This window comes from Anolis carolinensis, chromosome 4 (assembly GCF_035594765.1).
Source record: "Anolis carolinensis isolate JA03-04 chromosome 4, rAnoCar3.1.pri, whole genome shotgun sequence".
Classification (NCBI taxonomy): domain Eukaryota; kingdom Metazoa; phylum Chordata; class Lepidosauria; order Squamata; family Dactyloidae; genus Anolis; species Anolis carolinensis.
This window is the reverse complement of record NC_085844.1, coordinates 249,518,936-249,536,263: the sequence shown is the minus strand read 5'-3', so window position 1 is coordinate 249,536,263 and position 17,328 is coordinate 249,518,936. Positions and strand designations below refer to the sequence as shown.

The 17,328-nt window shown below is 40.9% G+C and overlaps 1 protein-coding gene across 5 annotated transcripts in view; it reads right to left on the bottom strand.

Annotated features, from left to right (window-relative positions):
- Positions 1–17,328, bottom strand: part of mylk2 (myosin light chain kinase 2) — a 61,367-nt gene that overhangs the window by 15,500 nt on the left and 28,539 nt on the right. For all 5 annotated transcript variants that reach the window (XM_062979160.1, XM_062979163.1, XM_062979161.1 and 2 more), the window contains exons 4-5: positions 3,152–3,257; positions 1,411–1,504 (exon numbers count right to left, since the gene is read on the bottom strand). In XM_062979160.1, coding sequence (XP_062835230.1) covers positions 1,411–1,504; positions 3,152–3,257 — 200 coding nt within the window. The remainder of the gene's footprint in view (positions 1–1,410; positions 1,505–3,151; positions 3,258–17,328) is intronic.

Here is a 17,328-nt window from a genome sequence, read left to right as displayed (position 1 = left end):
TTTTAGACGTCTACAATACTTGCAGAACCTTTCCTTATTTCAAATGAGTTGATTTTATTCCTGTCTGGATGCCACAACCTATGCATTGAAATCTGGTGACATGGGCAATCCTAGCTTTAGCATTCTAAATCCCGATTCCTTTCCAGACAGATTCAACACTGTGGAGAATTCCTTTAAAGTTCTAACTGAAACTGGACTGGATTTAATGCAGGGGTCCCCAAACTAAGGCCCGGGGGCCGGATGCGGCCCATCGAAGCCATTTATCCGGCCCCCACGGCACAAGGGCAGAAGGGGGTTGGGCTAAATGACCCAAGGAATCTCTTTTTCTCTTACAACCCTTATTATTATTATTATTATTATTATTATTATTATTATTATTATTATTATTATTAACATTGAGGCTGGGTGGCCATCTGTCAGGGATGCTTTGCTTGTGCTTTCGGTACACAAAGGCAGAAAGGGATTGGACTCAATGGCCCAAGTGGTCTCTTCCAACCCTATTTTTTTTTATTATTATTATTATTATTATTATTATTATTATTATTATTATTATTATTATTATTAACATTGAGGCTGGGTGGCCATCTGTCAGGGATGCTTTGCTTGTGCTTTCGGTGCACAAAGGCAGAAAGGGATTGGACTCAATGGCCCAAGGGGTCTCTTCCAACCCTCTTTATTATTATTATTGTTGTTGTTGTTGTTGTTGTTGTTGTTGTTGTTGTTGTTGTTATCATCATAATTATTAACATTGAGGCTGGGTGGCCCTCTGTCAGGGATGCTTTGCTTGTGCTTTCGGTGCACAAAGGCAGAAAGGGATTGGACTCAACGGCCCAAGGGGTCTCTTCCAACCCTCTTTATTATTATTATTATTATTATTATTATTATTATTATTATTATTGCTATTATTATTATCATCATCATTATTAACATTGAGGCTGGGTGGCCCTCTGTCAGGGATGCTTTGCTTGTACTTTCGGTGCACAAAGGCAGAAGGGGATTGGACTCAATGGCCCAAAGGGTCTCTTCCAACCCTCATTTTTATTGTTGTTGTTATTATTATTGTTATTATTATTATTATTAATTATTGCTCGGTGGCCAACTATAGTCCGGCCCTCCAACTGTCCGAAGGATCGTGAACTGGCCCCCTGTTTAAAAAGTTTGGGGACCCCTGATTTAATGCCTCATCAAAATAAGAGCAACCAGCCACCTGTCAGGGTCTGCAGCCTTTCTTCCAAAGCCTGGTCAGAGGCAATCCGAGATTCACGTCATACGCATCACCTCTCACCACCTGTAAACTCTTCACATGACAGATATCCTGGAACACTAGGCATGAAAGCGATACTTGCAGCACAACATACTGAACAAGAATCACACCACCACCATATTTGTAAGATTCCTCGGAAGACATACCTTGTCTTTTGGACCCATCACCTTTATTGTTTTCACAGCAAGCTTCAGGCCTGTCTCCTTCACTGTGCACACACGGACCTCTCCAAACTTCCCTCTGCGGAAAGGAAGGAACACAGCTTGAAAACAACATTGGATGAACAGTTCCCGCAAATCTTCTTTCCGTCTTTCCAAAAACTCCCTCCCTGCATTGGATTTAACTCCCTCATCCTCATTAAAACCCAAGTTTTAAGTCTAAATCAACCGAAATCCATCCCTCTCCATATTCCCTTTCCCCCATTATCCTAAGCTTCTTCCACACTGCCATATGAAATCTACATTATCTGCTTTGAAATGCATTAATATCGCAGTGTAAAAGGTAAGAGCCCCGGTGTCGAAGTGCGTTAAAGCACTGAGCTGGAGACTGAAAGGTCCCAGGTTCAAATCCGGAGAGCAGAGTGAGCACCCACTGTTAGCTCCAGCTCCTGCCAACCTAGCAGTTCGAAAACATGCAAATGTGAGTAGATCAATAGGTACCGCTCTGGCGGGAAGGTAACGGCGCTCCATGCAGTCATGCTGGCCACATGACCTTGGAGATGTCTAAGTCTTTTTTAAAGGTAAAGGTTTCCCCTGACGTTAAGTCCAGTCGTGTCCGACTCTGGGGGTTGGTGCTCATCTCCATTTCAAAGCCGAAGAGCCAGCGTTGTCCATAGACACCTCCACGGTCATGTGGCTGGCATGACTGCATGGAGCGCCGTTACCTTCCCGCCGGAACGGTACCTATTGATCTACTCACATTTGCATGTTTTTGAACTGCTAGGTTGGCAGAAGCTGGGGCTAACAGCGGGGGCTCATTCCGCTCCCGGGATTTGAACCTGGGACCAAAAAGGTCTGCAAGTTCAACAGCTCAGCGCTTTAACACACTGTGCCACCAGGGGCCCCCATATCACAGTGTAGATGCATATAATCCAAGTCTGCTTTGATAATCTGGATTATATATATATGTATATATATATATATATATATATATACACACACACACACACACACACACACACACATACATATATATATATATATATATATAAAAATTATATTATATATAATATAATTATTATATATTATATATTATATAATTATTATATATTATTATATATTATTATTATTATTATTATTATTATTATTATTATTATTATTATTATTATATAATTATATTATATGGCAGTGTAGAAGGGGCCCTACTCCAAACTGGGAACTCCAAGGGAAAAGAAAGGTTTTTATTTGTCTCTTAAACTATAATAGAGCACTATGCACACTGATCATATGCATACAAAGACTGTTTCTACTATTGCAGACAGTTTCGAAAAGTTGGGCACAATCCTAGAATTCTCTAGGCAGCATGATCATTAGGCAAGTTGGGTGTCTAGGGTTCTGGGATATTTAGAAAAAGGTAAAGGTTTCCTCTGACATTAAGTCCAGTCGTGTCTGACTCTGGGGGTTGGTGCTCATCTCCATTTCTAAGCCAAAGAGCCGGCGTTGTCCGTAGACACCTCCTAGGTCATGTGGTTGGCATGACTGCTATCTTCCCGCTGGAGCAGTACCTATTGATCTACTCACATTGGCATCTTTTCGAACTGCTAGGTTGGCAGAAGCTTTATCTTAAAATAAATATGTTTTCCAAGTTCTGCATCTAAACGAAAGTCCTTATCAATCAGATAACAATATTAGAGGAATTGGCCAGTGAGAAGAAATATCAACCCCTTACCCTCCGAGCATCTCCTTGGTGTTGATGCTGTAGGTGTCTTTGAATTCTCCTGTCCTCATTTTGACAATGCGGTGAGTGAAAGGTGCCGGCGGAGGAGGAGTGTCATCTGGGAGAGAAGGGGGTAAAAGAAAGAAAAAAAGGATTGGCATATGTAATATAATTGAGTCTGGGCAGGCATGGGCCAACTTGGTCCCTCCAGGTGTTTTGGACTTCAACTCCCACCATTCCTAACAGCCTACCGGCTGTTAGGAATGGTGGGAGTTGAAGTCCAAAACACCTGGAGGGACCAAGTTGGCCCATGCCTGCTTTACAGTCTTGCTTCCCAGCCTCTATACACAACATCTTACCTCTTTGGCACTGGTCAATAGGCATTGTTGTGATGACAACCTCAAAATAAGGGACATAAATTCCACAAAAGGAGAATTTTCAAGGCATGTTCCTATGGTGACATCTACCGGCAAAATTATAAAAGTGCATTTGAAGAAAGTCAATGATTATGGTCATGGAAATCCACTTGATGATCCTGGACCAGTCACACCCTCCCAGCCTCAGAAAGTTATAAGAAAATCCCTTCTGAACAAACTTTCTCATGATTCTCTATTCGCCTTACGGTCACCATAGATCAGAAGCAACAGAAAGAAACCTGAATTATTTTTTTGGGCTGTATGATCATGTTCCAGCAGCATTCTCTCCTAACATTTCGCCTGCTTCAGTCGTGCCGGGCCGGGCTGTGGCGCAGCTGGCTAGTAACCAGCTGCAATAAATCACTACTGACCGAGAACAAAGCTCGGGTCGGGTTAAGCCCCCGACCATTAAATAGCCCGGCTTGCTGTTGACCTATGCAGCCCCGAAAGACAGTTGCATCTGTCAATTAGGGAAATTTAGGGCTAATTTAACTAATTTACAACACCATAAAACTGCCAGCAAAACACGAGGAAAGCAATGAGGAAGTACAGCCACTAGTGGACGGTGAAGCAACAGCTCCCCCTGTGGCCAGAATTGTGAAGCTGGAAAAATGTTAAATGCCTCTGTGTCTGTCTCTACTGTATGTTGTTTGTCTGTTGGCATTGAATGTTTGCCATATATGTGTTCATTGTAATCCGCCCTGAGTCCCCTTCGGGGTGAGAAGGGCGGAATATAAATACTGTAAATAAATAAATAAATAAATAAATATTCACAGGTTCTGTTGGCAGTGAGGCAAGTGTAGTGTATATATCCCTGTGGAATAATGTCCAGGATGGGAGAAATAACCTTTGTCTGCTTAAAGCAAGTGTGAACGTTGCAGTTAGTGAGCTTGAATAGCATTGAGTAGCCATGAAGCTGCAAAGTCAATCAGTGAGCGTATCTGCATAGAGTTTGGCTCTGCAAACTTCATGGCTACTGAAATACTAATTCAAGCTTGCCTATTGCAACATTTGCACATGTTTTAAACAGACTTTATTCCACAGATATATAATAATAATAATAATAATAATAATAATAATAATAATAATAATAATAATAACAACAGTCCTAGACACTTGGGAAGTGTTCGACTTGTGATTTTGTGATATGAAATCCAGCATATCTATCTTGTTTGCTGTGTCATAATAAAATAATAATAATAATTCGGACTTCCGAATCCAGACTGACAAAGTTCTGGAACACAACACACCAGACATCACAGTTGTGGAAAAGAAAAAGGTTTGGATCATTGATGTCGCCATCCCAGGTGACAGTCGCATTGACAAAAAACAACAGGAAAAACTCAGCCGCTATCAGGACCTCAAGATCGAACTTCAAAGACTCTGGCAGAAACCAGAGCAGGTGGTCCCGGTGGTGATGGGCACATTGGGTGCTGTGCCAAAAGATCTCAGCCGGCATTTGGAAACAATAGACATTGACAAAATTACGATCTGCCAACTGCAAAAGGCCACCCGACTGGGATCTGCACACATCTTCCAAAAATACATCACACAGTCCTAGACACTTGGGAAGTGTTCGACTTGTGATGTTGTGAAACGAAATCCAGCATATCTGTCTTGTTTGCTGTGTCATACAATAAAATAATAATAATAATAATAATAATAATAATAATAATAATAATAATAATAATAATAATTTTATTTGTATCCCGCCACTATCTCCCCCGGAGGGGACTCGGGGCGGCTCACAGAAATATCAAATTCAAAACAATAACAATATACAATACACCAATAAACAATTAACATGCACCAATTGTAATATTTGCACATTAACCAAAAATAATAAAAACACACTTATTAAAAACATAGAATTTAAAAACAGTGAGGCTGTAATAGTAGATTAGCAAAGTGCACATAATAATAATAATAATAATAATAATAATAATAATAATAATAATAATAACTTTATTTTTATATCCCGCCTCTATATCCCCAAAGGGGACTCAGGGCGGCTTACATGGGACCAAGCCCGAATAAAAACAATAGCAATATAAAACACAACAATAGACAAAAAAAACATGCACAATTATAAAAATGTAAACATTAGCCAATAAAAACAAATGACAAGAACTAATAAAAACATGGATTAAAACGGAGAGGTTGTAAAAGTAGACTGGGTAATGTGCACCATATAAATATTGTAAACACGAGGTGACTGGTAAAGTGCTGCAAATTCTTGGAAGTGCAAATTGGGATGGGAATAGACCCTGTGTCTATATCAAGTTGACATAGGTAAAAAGTTGTAAGTTGTAAACTTAAAACATAAAGTGCTACAGATTCATTTAAGGGCAGTTGATCCCAGAAGGGCAGTTGGTTCTCGCAGAAGCAGAGGCAGCAGGAGGACATTTTTGCTCCCTGGCTTCAGGTAGGATTTGGCTAAGATTTGGCTAAGATTTTAAACTGAGTGTGGGCTTGGCTCCTGTGGTCAAAGTCTAACTGTTGTGTGACTGTTGTGTTGAAAGAGAGCCAGGTACTTAAGTTGATTGACAGCAGGCATTGTCCCCTGTTAATTGAGTTTCTGGGAAAGCTTTATTTGCCAGGGTGAGTTTCTGCCAGAGCCTGATCCCAGAAGGGCAGTTGGTTCTCGCAGAAGCAGAGGCAGCAGGAGGACATTTTTGCTCCCTGGCTTCAGGTAGGATTTGGCTAAGATTTGGCTAAGATTTTAAACTGAGTGTGGGCTTGGCTCCTGTGGTCAAAGTCTAACTGTTGTGTGACTGTTGTGTTGAAAGAGAGCCAGGTACTTAAGTTGATTGACAGCAGGCATTGTCCCCTGTTAATTGAGTTTCTGGGAAAGCTTTATTTGCCAGTGTGAGTTTCTGCCAGAGCCTGATCCCAGAAGGGCAGTTGGTTCTCGCAGAAGCAGAGGCAGCAGGAGGACATTTTTGCTCCCTGGCTTCAGGTAGGATTTGGCTAAGATTTGGCTAAGATTTTAAACTGAGTGTGGGCTTGGCTCCTGTGGTCAAAGTCTAACTGTTGTGTGACTGTTGTGTTGAAAGAGAGCCAGGTACTTAAGTTGATTGACAGCAGGCATTGTCCCCTGTTAATTGAGTTTCTGGGAAAGCTTTATTTGCCAGTGTGAGTTTCTGCCAGAGCCTGATCCCAGAAGGGCAGTTGGTTCTCGCAGAAGCAGAGGCAGCAGGAGGACATTTTTGCTCCCTGGCTTCAGGTAGGATTTGGCTAAGATTTGGCTAAGATTTTAAACTGAGTGTGGGCTTGGCTCCTGTGGTCAAAGTCTAACTGTTGTGTGACTGTTGTGTTGAAAGAGAGCCAGGTACTTAAGTTGATTGACAGCAGGCATTGTCCCCTGTTAATTGAGTTTCTGGGAAAGCTTTATTTGCCAGTGTGAGTTTCTGCCAGAGCCTGATCCCAGAAGGGCAGTTGGTTCTCGCAGAAGCAGAGGCAGCAGGAGGACATTTTTGCTCCCTGGCTTCAGGTAGGATTTGGCTAAGATTTGGCTAAGATTTTAAACTGAGTGTGGGCTTGGCTCCTGTGGTCAAAGTCTAACTGTTGTGTGACTGTTGTGTTGAAAGAGAGCCAGGTACTTAAGTTGATTGACAGCAGGCATTGTCCCCTGTTAATTGAGTTTCTGGGAAAGCTTTATTTGCCAGGCACCTTTACTAACTATCCTTTGCAGTACATACAGGAAACAAAGCAACATAAACAAATACACAAAGAGGTGGTTTGTTGCAGTTTGCACATAAAGTGCGTGCATATTACTTAACTGTACAAAGATCCCACTTGGCCACCACGCTCACCAAGAGATGCAACAAAAGCAAAACATTCCCATCACATGCACCAGCTGTGGCATGTTCCGCTTTTTCACACAAAAACTAGACAACTACATCTGCTCCAAATGCAAACAGATGACTCTGATGGAGCAGAGGATCCAACAGCTCGAGCACCGTATTAAGACCCTTAAGGACATTCAGGCACTCAAGCTCTTCTTGGACACTGCACAACACGCTGCTGTAGATCAGCAGCCTGCATCACACCAACACCACCAAGACCATGATCAGGAACCTTATGGGGAGACCAACTCAAAGGTAGACAACCCTCAGGCTTGGAAGGAGGTCACCCATAGAAGGAGACGCAGGACCAGGCAGCCTCCGCAGAACTCCTCTGCTCAGTTGCATTTACACAACAGATTTGAAATTCTTACATCATTAACATACAATCAGGAAACACATCTTGTGGAGGACCACAGTTTCTTAGATACCACTCAGTGGACCACCCTGGATCAATGCGCAGGGGATAGCCCTGACGGGGACAGTGCATCACCACAGTCACACTTATGTAATCATGCAAATGCTCCATCCCCAATCATAGACCAGGAGCAACAGGAACATCCTTGGGAGAGTAATGGGCTCTCGGATGTATCTCAATGGATTGTCATTGATGAATGCACTGGGGATGTTGAGGAGGAGGACAACACTTTACACCTACATGATTCACTTCAACAGGAACACTCTTCAGGGGACATACACACTGTCTTGCACAAAAGGGACCCTGTCAATCCTCAAAGGAAACAGGTCTTGGTAGTAGGTGACTCCCTCCTTAGAGGAACGGAAGCCATCATTTCCAGACCGGATGGGATGGCTCGAGAAACATGCTGCCTCCCGGGGGCAAAAATACACCATATCACTCAGAGGCTCAGCAGGCTCCTAAAGCCCCATCACCCTCCCCACCTTATGTTGATACATGTAGGTACCAATGACACCGCTAGGCATACTTTTCAAAAGATCACAAATGATTTTCGAGCTCTGGGAACAAAGCTAAAACTGTATAATGTACATGTGATCTTTTCATCCCTCCTCCCTGTTGTAGGACACGGCTCTACAAGGGCCGGAAAAATAGTACAGGTCAATAACTGGCTCAGAAAATGGTGTCAAGAGGAGCATTTTGGCTTCCTTGACCATGGTCTACTCTTCCAAGAGGATGGACTACTGGCAAGCGATGGGGTGCATCTCACACAAGTAGGAAAACATCTTTTTGCACACAGACTCACAAACCTCATCAGGCGCACTTTAAACTAGATCCACTGGGGGAGGGGAACAACAGCCTGGCGAACAATATATTACCCACGACCACAGGGAACCGCCGAAAGGCTAAACGGAGGGCTGCACAAACACAGCAAGGACCAAGTACAGAGAGCACAATAATCCCAAATAAACAGTTCGAGAGGAGGTCACAGGGGCTTACATGTCTTTACACTAATGCTCAGAGCATGGGAAATAAGCAAGACGAACTCCAACTCCTAGCACAGCACCACACATACGATGTCATAGGCATCACTGAAACCTGGTGGGATGACTCCCATCACTGGAATTTAACCATTGAGGGCTATAACCTCTTTCACAGAAATAGAACAAAGGGGAGAGGAGGGGGAGTAGCTTTATATGTCAAAAACAGTTACGTTGCAGAGGAAATGCAAGACTGTAATCCGGGAAACCAGCTTGAAAGCATCTGGATAAGAATCAAGGGAACCGGGACTCAAAAAGATCTTGTCGTGGGTGTCTACTACAGACCTCCGAGTCAGGATGAAGGACTTGATGAAGCCTTCTGTCAACAGCTGACCAAACAGGCACAAAGAAGAGATATAGTAGTCATGGGCGATTTCAATTATCCCGATATCTGCTGGAAAACAAACTCAGCCAAGAGTACAAAGTCCAACAAATTCCTCACTTGCCTTGCAGATAATTTTATGGTCCAGAAGGTAGAAGAGGCAACAAGGGGATCAGCAACTCTTGATCTAATCTTAACAAATGTGGAAGACCTGATCAATACAGTTGAAGTGGTTGGATCCTTAGGGGCAAGTGACCATGTGCTCCTGCAGTTTGCAATACAAAGGAATGCTGAAACTAAGACAAGTCAAACACGCTTTCTGGACTTTAAGAGAGCTGACTTCCAAAAAATGAAGGAATTACTGAGCGGCATTCCATGGACGCCGATATTAAAAAACAAGGGAGTTAAGGATGGATGGGAGTTTTTCAAAAGTGAAATACTCACGGCGCAAATGCAAACAGTGCCAACAAAGAAGAAAAATAAGACAAGTGCAAAGAAGCCAGAATGGATGTCCAAAGAACTTCTAACTGAGCTAAAGCTCAAAAGTGACATGCACAAGAAGTGGAAAAGGGGAGAAATCACCAAAGAAGAATTCAAACGTATAGCCAACACCTGTAGGGAAAAGGTTCGCAAGGCTAAAGCGCAAAATGAGCTCAGGCTTGCCAGGGACATAAAAAACAACAAAAAAGGCTTTTTTGCTTACGTTGGTAGAAAAAGGAAGAAAAAGGAGGCGATAGGGCCATTGCAAGGAGAAGATGGGGTGATGGCGACAGGGGACAGGGAAAAGGCAGAACTGCTCAATACCTTCTTTGCCTCGGTCTTCTCACAAAAAGAAAGCCATCTTCAACCTCAGAAACATGGAATGGACGAAGGATTGGGGGAAATCCAACCCCAAATAGGGAGACACGTTGTCCAGGAACACCTGGCCTCTCTAAACGAATTCAAGTCCCCAGGGCCAGATCAGCTACACCCAAGAGTACTGAAGGAACTAGCGGAAGTTATTTCAGAACCACTGGCAATTATCTTCGAGAGTTCTTGGAGAACGGGAGAAGTCCCAGCAGATTGGAGGAGGGCGAATGTGGTCCCTATCTTCAAGAAGGGAAAAAAGAACGACCCAAACAATTACCGTCCGGTCAGCCTCACATCAATACCAGGCAAAATTCTGGAAAAGATCATTAAGGAAGTGGTCTGCGAACACTTAGAAACAAATGCGGTCATTGCTAATAGTCAACACGGATTTACCAAAAACAAGTCATGCCAGACTAATCTGATCTCTTTTTTCGATAGAGTTACGAGTTGGGTCGATACAGGGAATGCTGTGGATGTAGCGTACCTGGATTTCAGTAAGGCCTTCGACAAAGTCCCCCACGACCTTCTGGCAAACAAACTAGTAAAATGTGGGCTAGACAAAACTACGGTTAGGTGGATCTGTAATTGGCTAAGCGAACGAACCCAAAGGGTGCTCACCAATGCGTCGTCTTCATCATGGAAAGAAGTGACAAGTGGAGTGCCGCAGGGCTCTGTCCTGGGCCCGGTTCTGTTCAACATCTTTATTAACGACTTAGACAAAGGGTTAGAAGGCACGATCATCAAGTTGCAGACGACACCAAACTGGGAGGGATAGCTAACACTCCAGAAGACAGGAGCAGAATTCAAAACGATCTTGACAGACTAGAGAGATGGGCCAAAACTAACAAAATGAAGTTCAACAGGGACAAATGCAAGATACTTCACTTCGGCAGAAAAAATGGAAATCAAAGATACAGAATGGGGGACGCCTGGCTTGACAGCAGTGTGTGCGAAAAAGACCTTGGAGTCCTCGTGGACAACAAGTTAAACATGAGCCAACAATGTGATGCGGCTGCTAAAAAAGCCAATGGGATTCTGGCCTGCATCAATAGGGGAATAGCGTCTAGATCCAGGGAAGTTATGCTCCCCCTTATTCTATTCTGCCTTGGTCAGACCACACCTGGAATACTGTGTCCAATTTTGGGCACCACAGTTGAAGGGAGATGTTGACAAGCTGGAAAGCGTCCAGAGGAGGGCGACTAAAATGATTAAGGGTCTGGAGAACAAGCCCTATGAGGAGCGGCTTAAAGAGCTGGGCATGTTTAGCCTGCAGAAGAGAAGGCTGAGAGGAGACATGATAGCCATGTACAAATACGTGAAGGGAAGTCATAGGGAAGAGGGAGCAAGCTTGTTTTCTGCTGCCCTGCAGACTAGGACACGGAACAATGGCTTCAAACTACAGGAAAGGAGATTCCACTTGAACATCAGGAAGAACTTCCTCACTGTGAGAAGGGCTGTTTGGCAGTGGAACTCTCTCCCCGGGGCCGTGGTGGAGGCTCCTTCCTTGGAGGCTTTTAAGCAGAGGCTGGATGGCCATCTGTCGGGGGTGCTTTGAATGCGATTTCCTGCTTCTTAGCAGGGGGTTGGACTAGATGGCCCATGTGGTCTCTTCCAACTCTACTATTCTATGATTCTATGATTCTATGATTCTAAGGTCAATTTGGTATGAGAGGAGCCCTGAGGTAATGTCAGATATATACACTTCACTTGCTTCATTGCCAACAGACCTCTGAAGATTCCAGACTCAAATGCAGGTGAAACGTTGGGAGAGAATGCTGTTGGAACATGGCCATACAGCCCGGAAAACTCACAGCAATCCACTGATTCCGGCCATGAAAGCCTTCGACAATACAAATCTGAAAGACACTGTTATTGACAGCACTTTGCCTATGACTCATCGGGAATTATCTTTGCCCCATGGTACACCCCCAAAAATGGTTACCCCGGTCTCCAAGACAATATAAGATGATGGTATAAGCCATTTGGAGGAATCCATAAAGGAGAATACAAATTATGAGATAACTCTGTTTTGAGACTCCTTCCAATATTGCTGACAATGCTGAGGTCTTTGGCATTGCTGTTGCAAGGATGTGACTTTATGCCTGGTAACCCTAATTGACATCCAGTGCTTTTGTGGAGATTTAAAAGTAGTTTTAGTTAACAAAGGAACTGGGTCAGGACTGGCTTGAAAAAATGTCTGGATGGGATTCTGCAAGTTGCCAAAATAGTACTATTCTGCATGGCATTGAGTGTTTGAAATGCCCGCTTTAGCTGTTTAAAACTGGATTCTAGGATTGTTTTTAGAATGCTTTTAGGAGTTTTGGAAGATTATTTTAATGCATTTTTAAAAATAATTTTAAATTTTGTATTCTTTAAATTAGTTATTATTTGTTCATTGCATCCAGAGTCCTTGTGGACTGGGAGGCCACACATAAATACAGTAGAGTTTCACTTATCCAACGTAAACAGGTCGGCAGAATATTGGATAAGCGAATATGTTGGATAATAAGGAAGGATCAAGGAAAAGTCTATTAAACATCAAATTAGGTTATGATTTTACAAATTAAGCACCAAAACATCATGTTATACAACAAATTTGACAGAAAAAGTAGTTCAATACACAGTAATGCTATGTAGTTATTACTGTACAGTAGAGTCTCATTTATCCAAGCTAAACGGGCCGGCAGAAGCTTGGATAAGCGAATATCTTGGATAATAAGGAGGGATTAAGGAAAAGCCTATTAAACATCAAATTAGGTTATGATTTTACAAATTAAGCACCAAAACATCATGTTATACAACAAATTTGACAGAAAAGGTAGTTCGATACATAGTAATGCTATGTAGTCATTACTGTATTTACGAATTTAGCACCAAAAATCACAATGTATTGAAAACATTGACTACAAAAATGCGTTGGATAAAAGAAAAAACAGATTGGTTGGGCTTCAGAAACTTCATTCAGAAAGAAGGATATAATTTAACAATAGACTTATCTGATATGTGAAATATATAACAAGACTGTTAATACCAGAGATGAAAATCATCATCATCATCATCATTTAATTACTTATTAATCGCCCTCCATCCAAGATGCTCTAGGCGATTTACAAGATAAAATTGTAAAGGATAAAAACATATATACAAATATTGATAAAATTAACATAGATCAAAATAGACTATACGATTTTTAAACCCTCAAGAGGTCAATGGGAAGTCACCCAAAATTTTTATTTTATATATTTTTTTATTTTCTTTATTATCTGTATTTTTTATTATTTTTCACTTATTCATTTTTAAGTTTACAGATTATTTTTCTTTTTTCTCCCTGTTTTACTTTCTTGTTTTTCTTGGTCTCTGCTCTCTACTTTCACCCCACTTTCTATACAAAATTGTTTTCCTTGCTTTCATTGTAATTACAGATAAAGCACAATAAAAATTAAATGTTGGATAAGTGAGACTCTACTGTACAGTAGAGTCTCACTTATCCAACACTCGCTTATCCAACGTTCTGGATTATCCAACGCATTTTTGTAGTCAATGCTTTCAATATATCGTGATATTTTGGTGCTAAATTCATAAATACAGTAATTACTATATAGCATTACTGTGTACTGAACTACTTTTCTGACAAATTTGTTGTCTAACATGATGTTTTGGTGCTTAATTTGTAAAATCATAACCTAATTTGATGTGTAATAGGCTTTTCCTTAATGCCTCCTTATTATCCAACATATTCGCTTATCCGACGTTCTGCCGGCCCGTTTATGTTGGATAAGTGAGACTCTACTGTACTTTAAATAAAATATTTATTGTCGTCTCTAGCTCCAGAATGGATACATAAAATGCCAGATTGTGGCGCCGTCTCTCTTCTCAGTCCCCTTCTACATTGTCATATAATCCAGATTATCGAATTAGATAATCCGCATTATCTGCTGGATTATAGATGAGTCTACACTACCATATCATCCAGTTCAAAGCAGATAATTTTTATTTTTATATGGCAGTGCAGAAGGGGCCTTATAGGTAGGGAGCTGTGTTCAGCTACATCAACAAAGGTGCTAGAATCACTTTCATTCCCTTTAGGAGCAAGTCCTTTGTAAAGCCTATAGCTCTTAATGGCTCAATCCAGATCAAGTCACCTCGGAATATTTTGCATAATTCCATTGTCCAGTGAAAGTATACAACAATATACAAAGCTTTTCATTCAAGGCAGCTGCTTTGCAATTGAGCTCTGCCTCTTCCTGACACATTGGAGACCACAAGGGCCTTGTGTTGATTCAGGTTCTGCCTTCTGTATTGTATTCCCCGTGGAAAAGATACGCAGTCACTCTCTCCGAACCTCCCTTGTGCTTTGCTTCAGAGATTTAGCTTGACATTTCGCTCACCTGCCTTTCAAGGTTTCATCTCAGCTACAGATTCCCAGGTTCCTGAATTCTGCAAACCCTACAACTGCACAAGGAAACCGCAGTTGCTTAAAATACCGTATATACTCGAATATAAGACGAGTTTTTCAGCCTTTTTTTTTGAGCTGAAAAAGCCTCCCTCGGCTTATAATAGGGTCAAGGTCAAGGCCGGGCAGCAGAACCTGAAGTCCATTGCTTGCAATATATGATATATTTCTCTCTTACCCTCTCTTATCAATGTGTTTAAAATGTATTTGTTATGCAATGCTTTTGACACGAAATAAATAAATAAATAAATGTGTTTTCCAAAGCCTCCCTAGCTCTTAACCAAGGGAATGTTTTGAAAAGGGAAAGACTCCCTTGCAAGTCAGGAAGAAGAAAAATATATATCCATTAATCTTATAAAAGCATTTCCCCCTGAAATATTTGTTAAACTCTCCTAAAGGTATATAGGCATTAACCTCCTGCATGCATTTGCAATCCCTATGTACTTAGATATCTCTGTCTGTCTATCTATCTATCTATCTACATTAATTTTATCTATGATTTTTAATCTTATGTTTTTAATGCTTGTATAATGTATTTTTATTGATTATTGTTAATGGTTTTAAATGTGTTGTTGATTTTTATTGATTTGTTTGGCATTGAATTTTGCCGGTTGTTGTAAGCCGCCTTGAGTCCCCTTGGGTGAGAAAGGCGGGATAAAATGCTGTAAATAATAAATAAATATGAATTTTCCCCTCATATGTTTGCAGGTACAGTAGAGTCTCACTTATCCAACATAAACGGGCCGGCAGAACGTTGGATAAATGAATATATTGGATAATAAGGAGGGATTAAGGAAACGCCTATTAAACATCAAAATAGGTTATGATTTTACAAATTAAGCTCCAAAACATCATGTTAGTCAACAAATTTGACAGAAAAAGTAGTTCAATGTGCAGTAATGCTATGTAGTAATTACTGTATTTATGAATTTAGCACCAAAATAACACAATGTATTGAAAACATTGACTACAAAAACATTGACTACTAAAAGGCAGATTGCATTGGATAATCCAGAATGTTGGATAAGCTAGTGTTGGATAAGTGAGACTCTACTGTATTTGCAAATCCTATATACTTATAGATCCATGTACCTGTATATCTATATCCATAGATATATATTATTTAACCTACTGATGCCTCGATTAATGTAATTTTATTGGTATCTATTTTTATTTTGAAATTTACCTGTAGCTGCGTCATTTCCCACCCTTGGCTTATACTCGGGTCAATAAGTTATCCCAGTTTTTTGTGGTAAAATTAGGTGCCTCGGCTTCTATTCAGGTCGTCTTATACTCGAGTATATACGGTAGGTTCAACCTCAAGCAGCATAACCCTTTAACACCCACAGCATCTCCCACCTTTTGCCATTTTATACAAAGCACACCACTTTATTCCACTTATTGTATATAACGAAACATGATGAACATATTAATAATAGCGTAATCCTGTGGATTACAATCCAGGATATTTGAGGAACTGGATTGTAATCTCCAAAACATTTTTACACTGTATGCAATTGTATGGTCCTATGATTCTGTGCAAAACCCATGCTTAACAATGTTTCAGTCTTCAATGCTACAATAACACATTATTTCTCTCTCCTCTTCTTTTTTTAAAAAATATATTTTCATTGAAGGTTTACCTTATAAGATAGAGTAAATTAACATCAAAAGAGTGAGAACATTCGATTGTATAGAAAGTAGGAAAACGGCGATTAAAAAAGGATAAAAAAGGGAGAGAGAGGGGAAAAAAACAACCAAAAACAAAGCTAAAGTGTCCATATTTATATACATATATATACATATATCTATCTATATATATAAATGAATGATGTCATCACGGCAACCCACAAAACAACAAAACTACAGGCCCCCCAACCTCGAAATTTGACAACACAACCCATCATCCACGCCTCTAGGTTGATACAACAAAAAAAAGAAAAGAAAAATAAAGTCCTAATTAGAGGAAGAGCAATAATTGTTTTTATCCAATGACTGCCAGTTTAGAGGGCTAATCTCTGCCCACTTGGTCTCCTAGCAACCAACTCAGCCAAGGGACAGCCAGGGTTCAGTTAGGGGACAGGCAGACTTAGGCCTCACTTAGGCCTCTTCCACATATTATCTAATTTGCACTGGATTATATGGCAGTGTAGACTCAAGGCCTTTCCACACAGCTATATAACCCATTTATAATCTTATATTATCTGCTTTGACCCACATGACCTTGGAGGAGTCTACGGACAACGCCGGCTCTTCGGCTTAGAAATGGAGGTGACCACCAACCCCCTGAGTCAGACATGACTGGACTTAATGTCAGGAGAAAACCTTTACCCTTTACCTTAACTGCCACCAATTCCTCAATATTTATTTCCCATACCACCATACTTTGCCACAGCAACACGTGGCCGGGCACAGCTAGTATACATATATATATATATACACACACACACACTTCTACAAAATGTTTTATCAATCCTATATGACTCCTGTTAAATTAGCCAAAATGCAACCACAATTAAAAAAACACTTGCTGGAAATGTAAACACAAGCAACAGGATCATTTTTCTCCTCTTCTTTTTATAGAGTTTTCCAACCAAGTTTGGGCACTCTGAAAAGCAGGTAGAGTAGAACCCAGTATCCACAGGACTGATAGTTTCATTTGTCCACATCTAGAGGAAAATATATTTCCTCTAAGCATTTTCTAGGACCTTTAAGCAATTGTATGATACACAGCTCAACTGCAACATCTGCAGAGGATACGTTCCAGGATTTATTTTGCAGGGATTTGCAAAACTATGGATATTAACAAACCATATTGAATGAACAACATGTTGGAAGTTGACCATAGA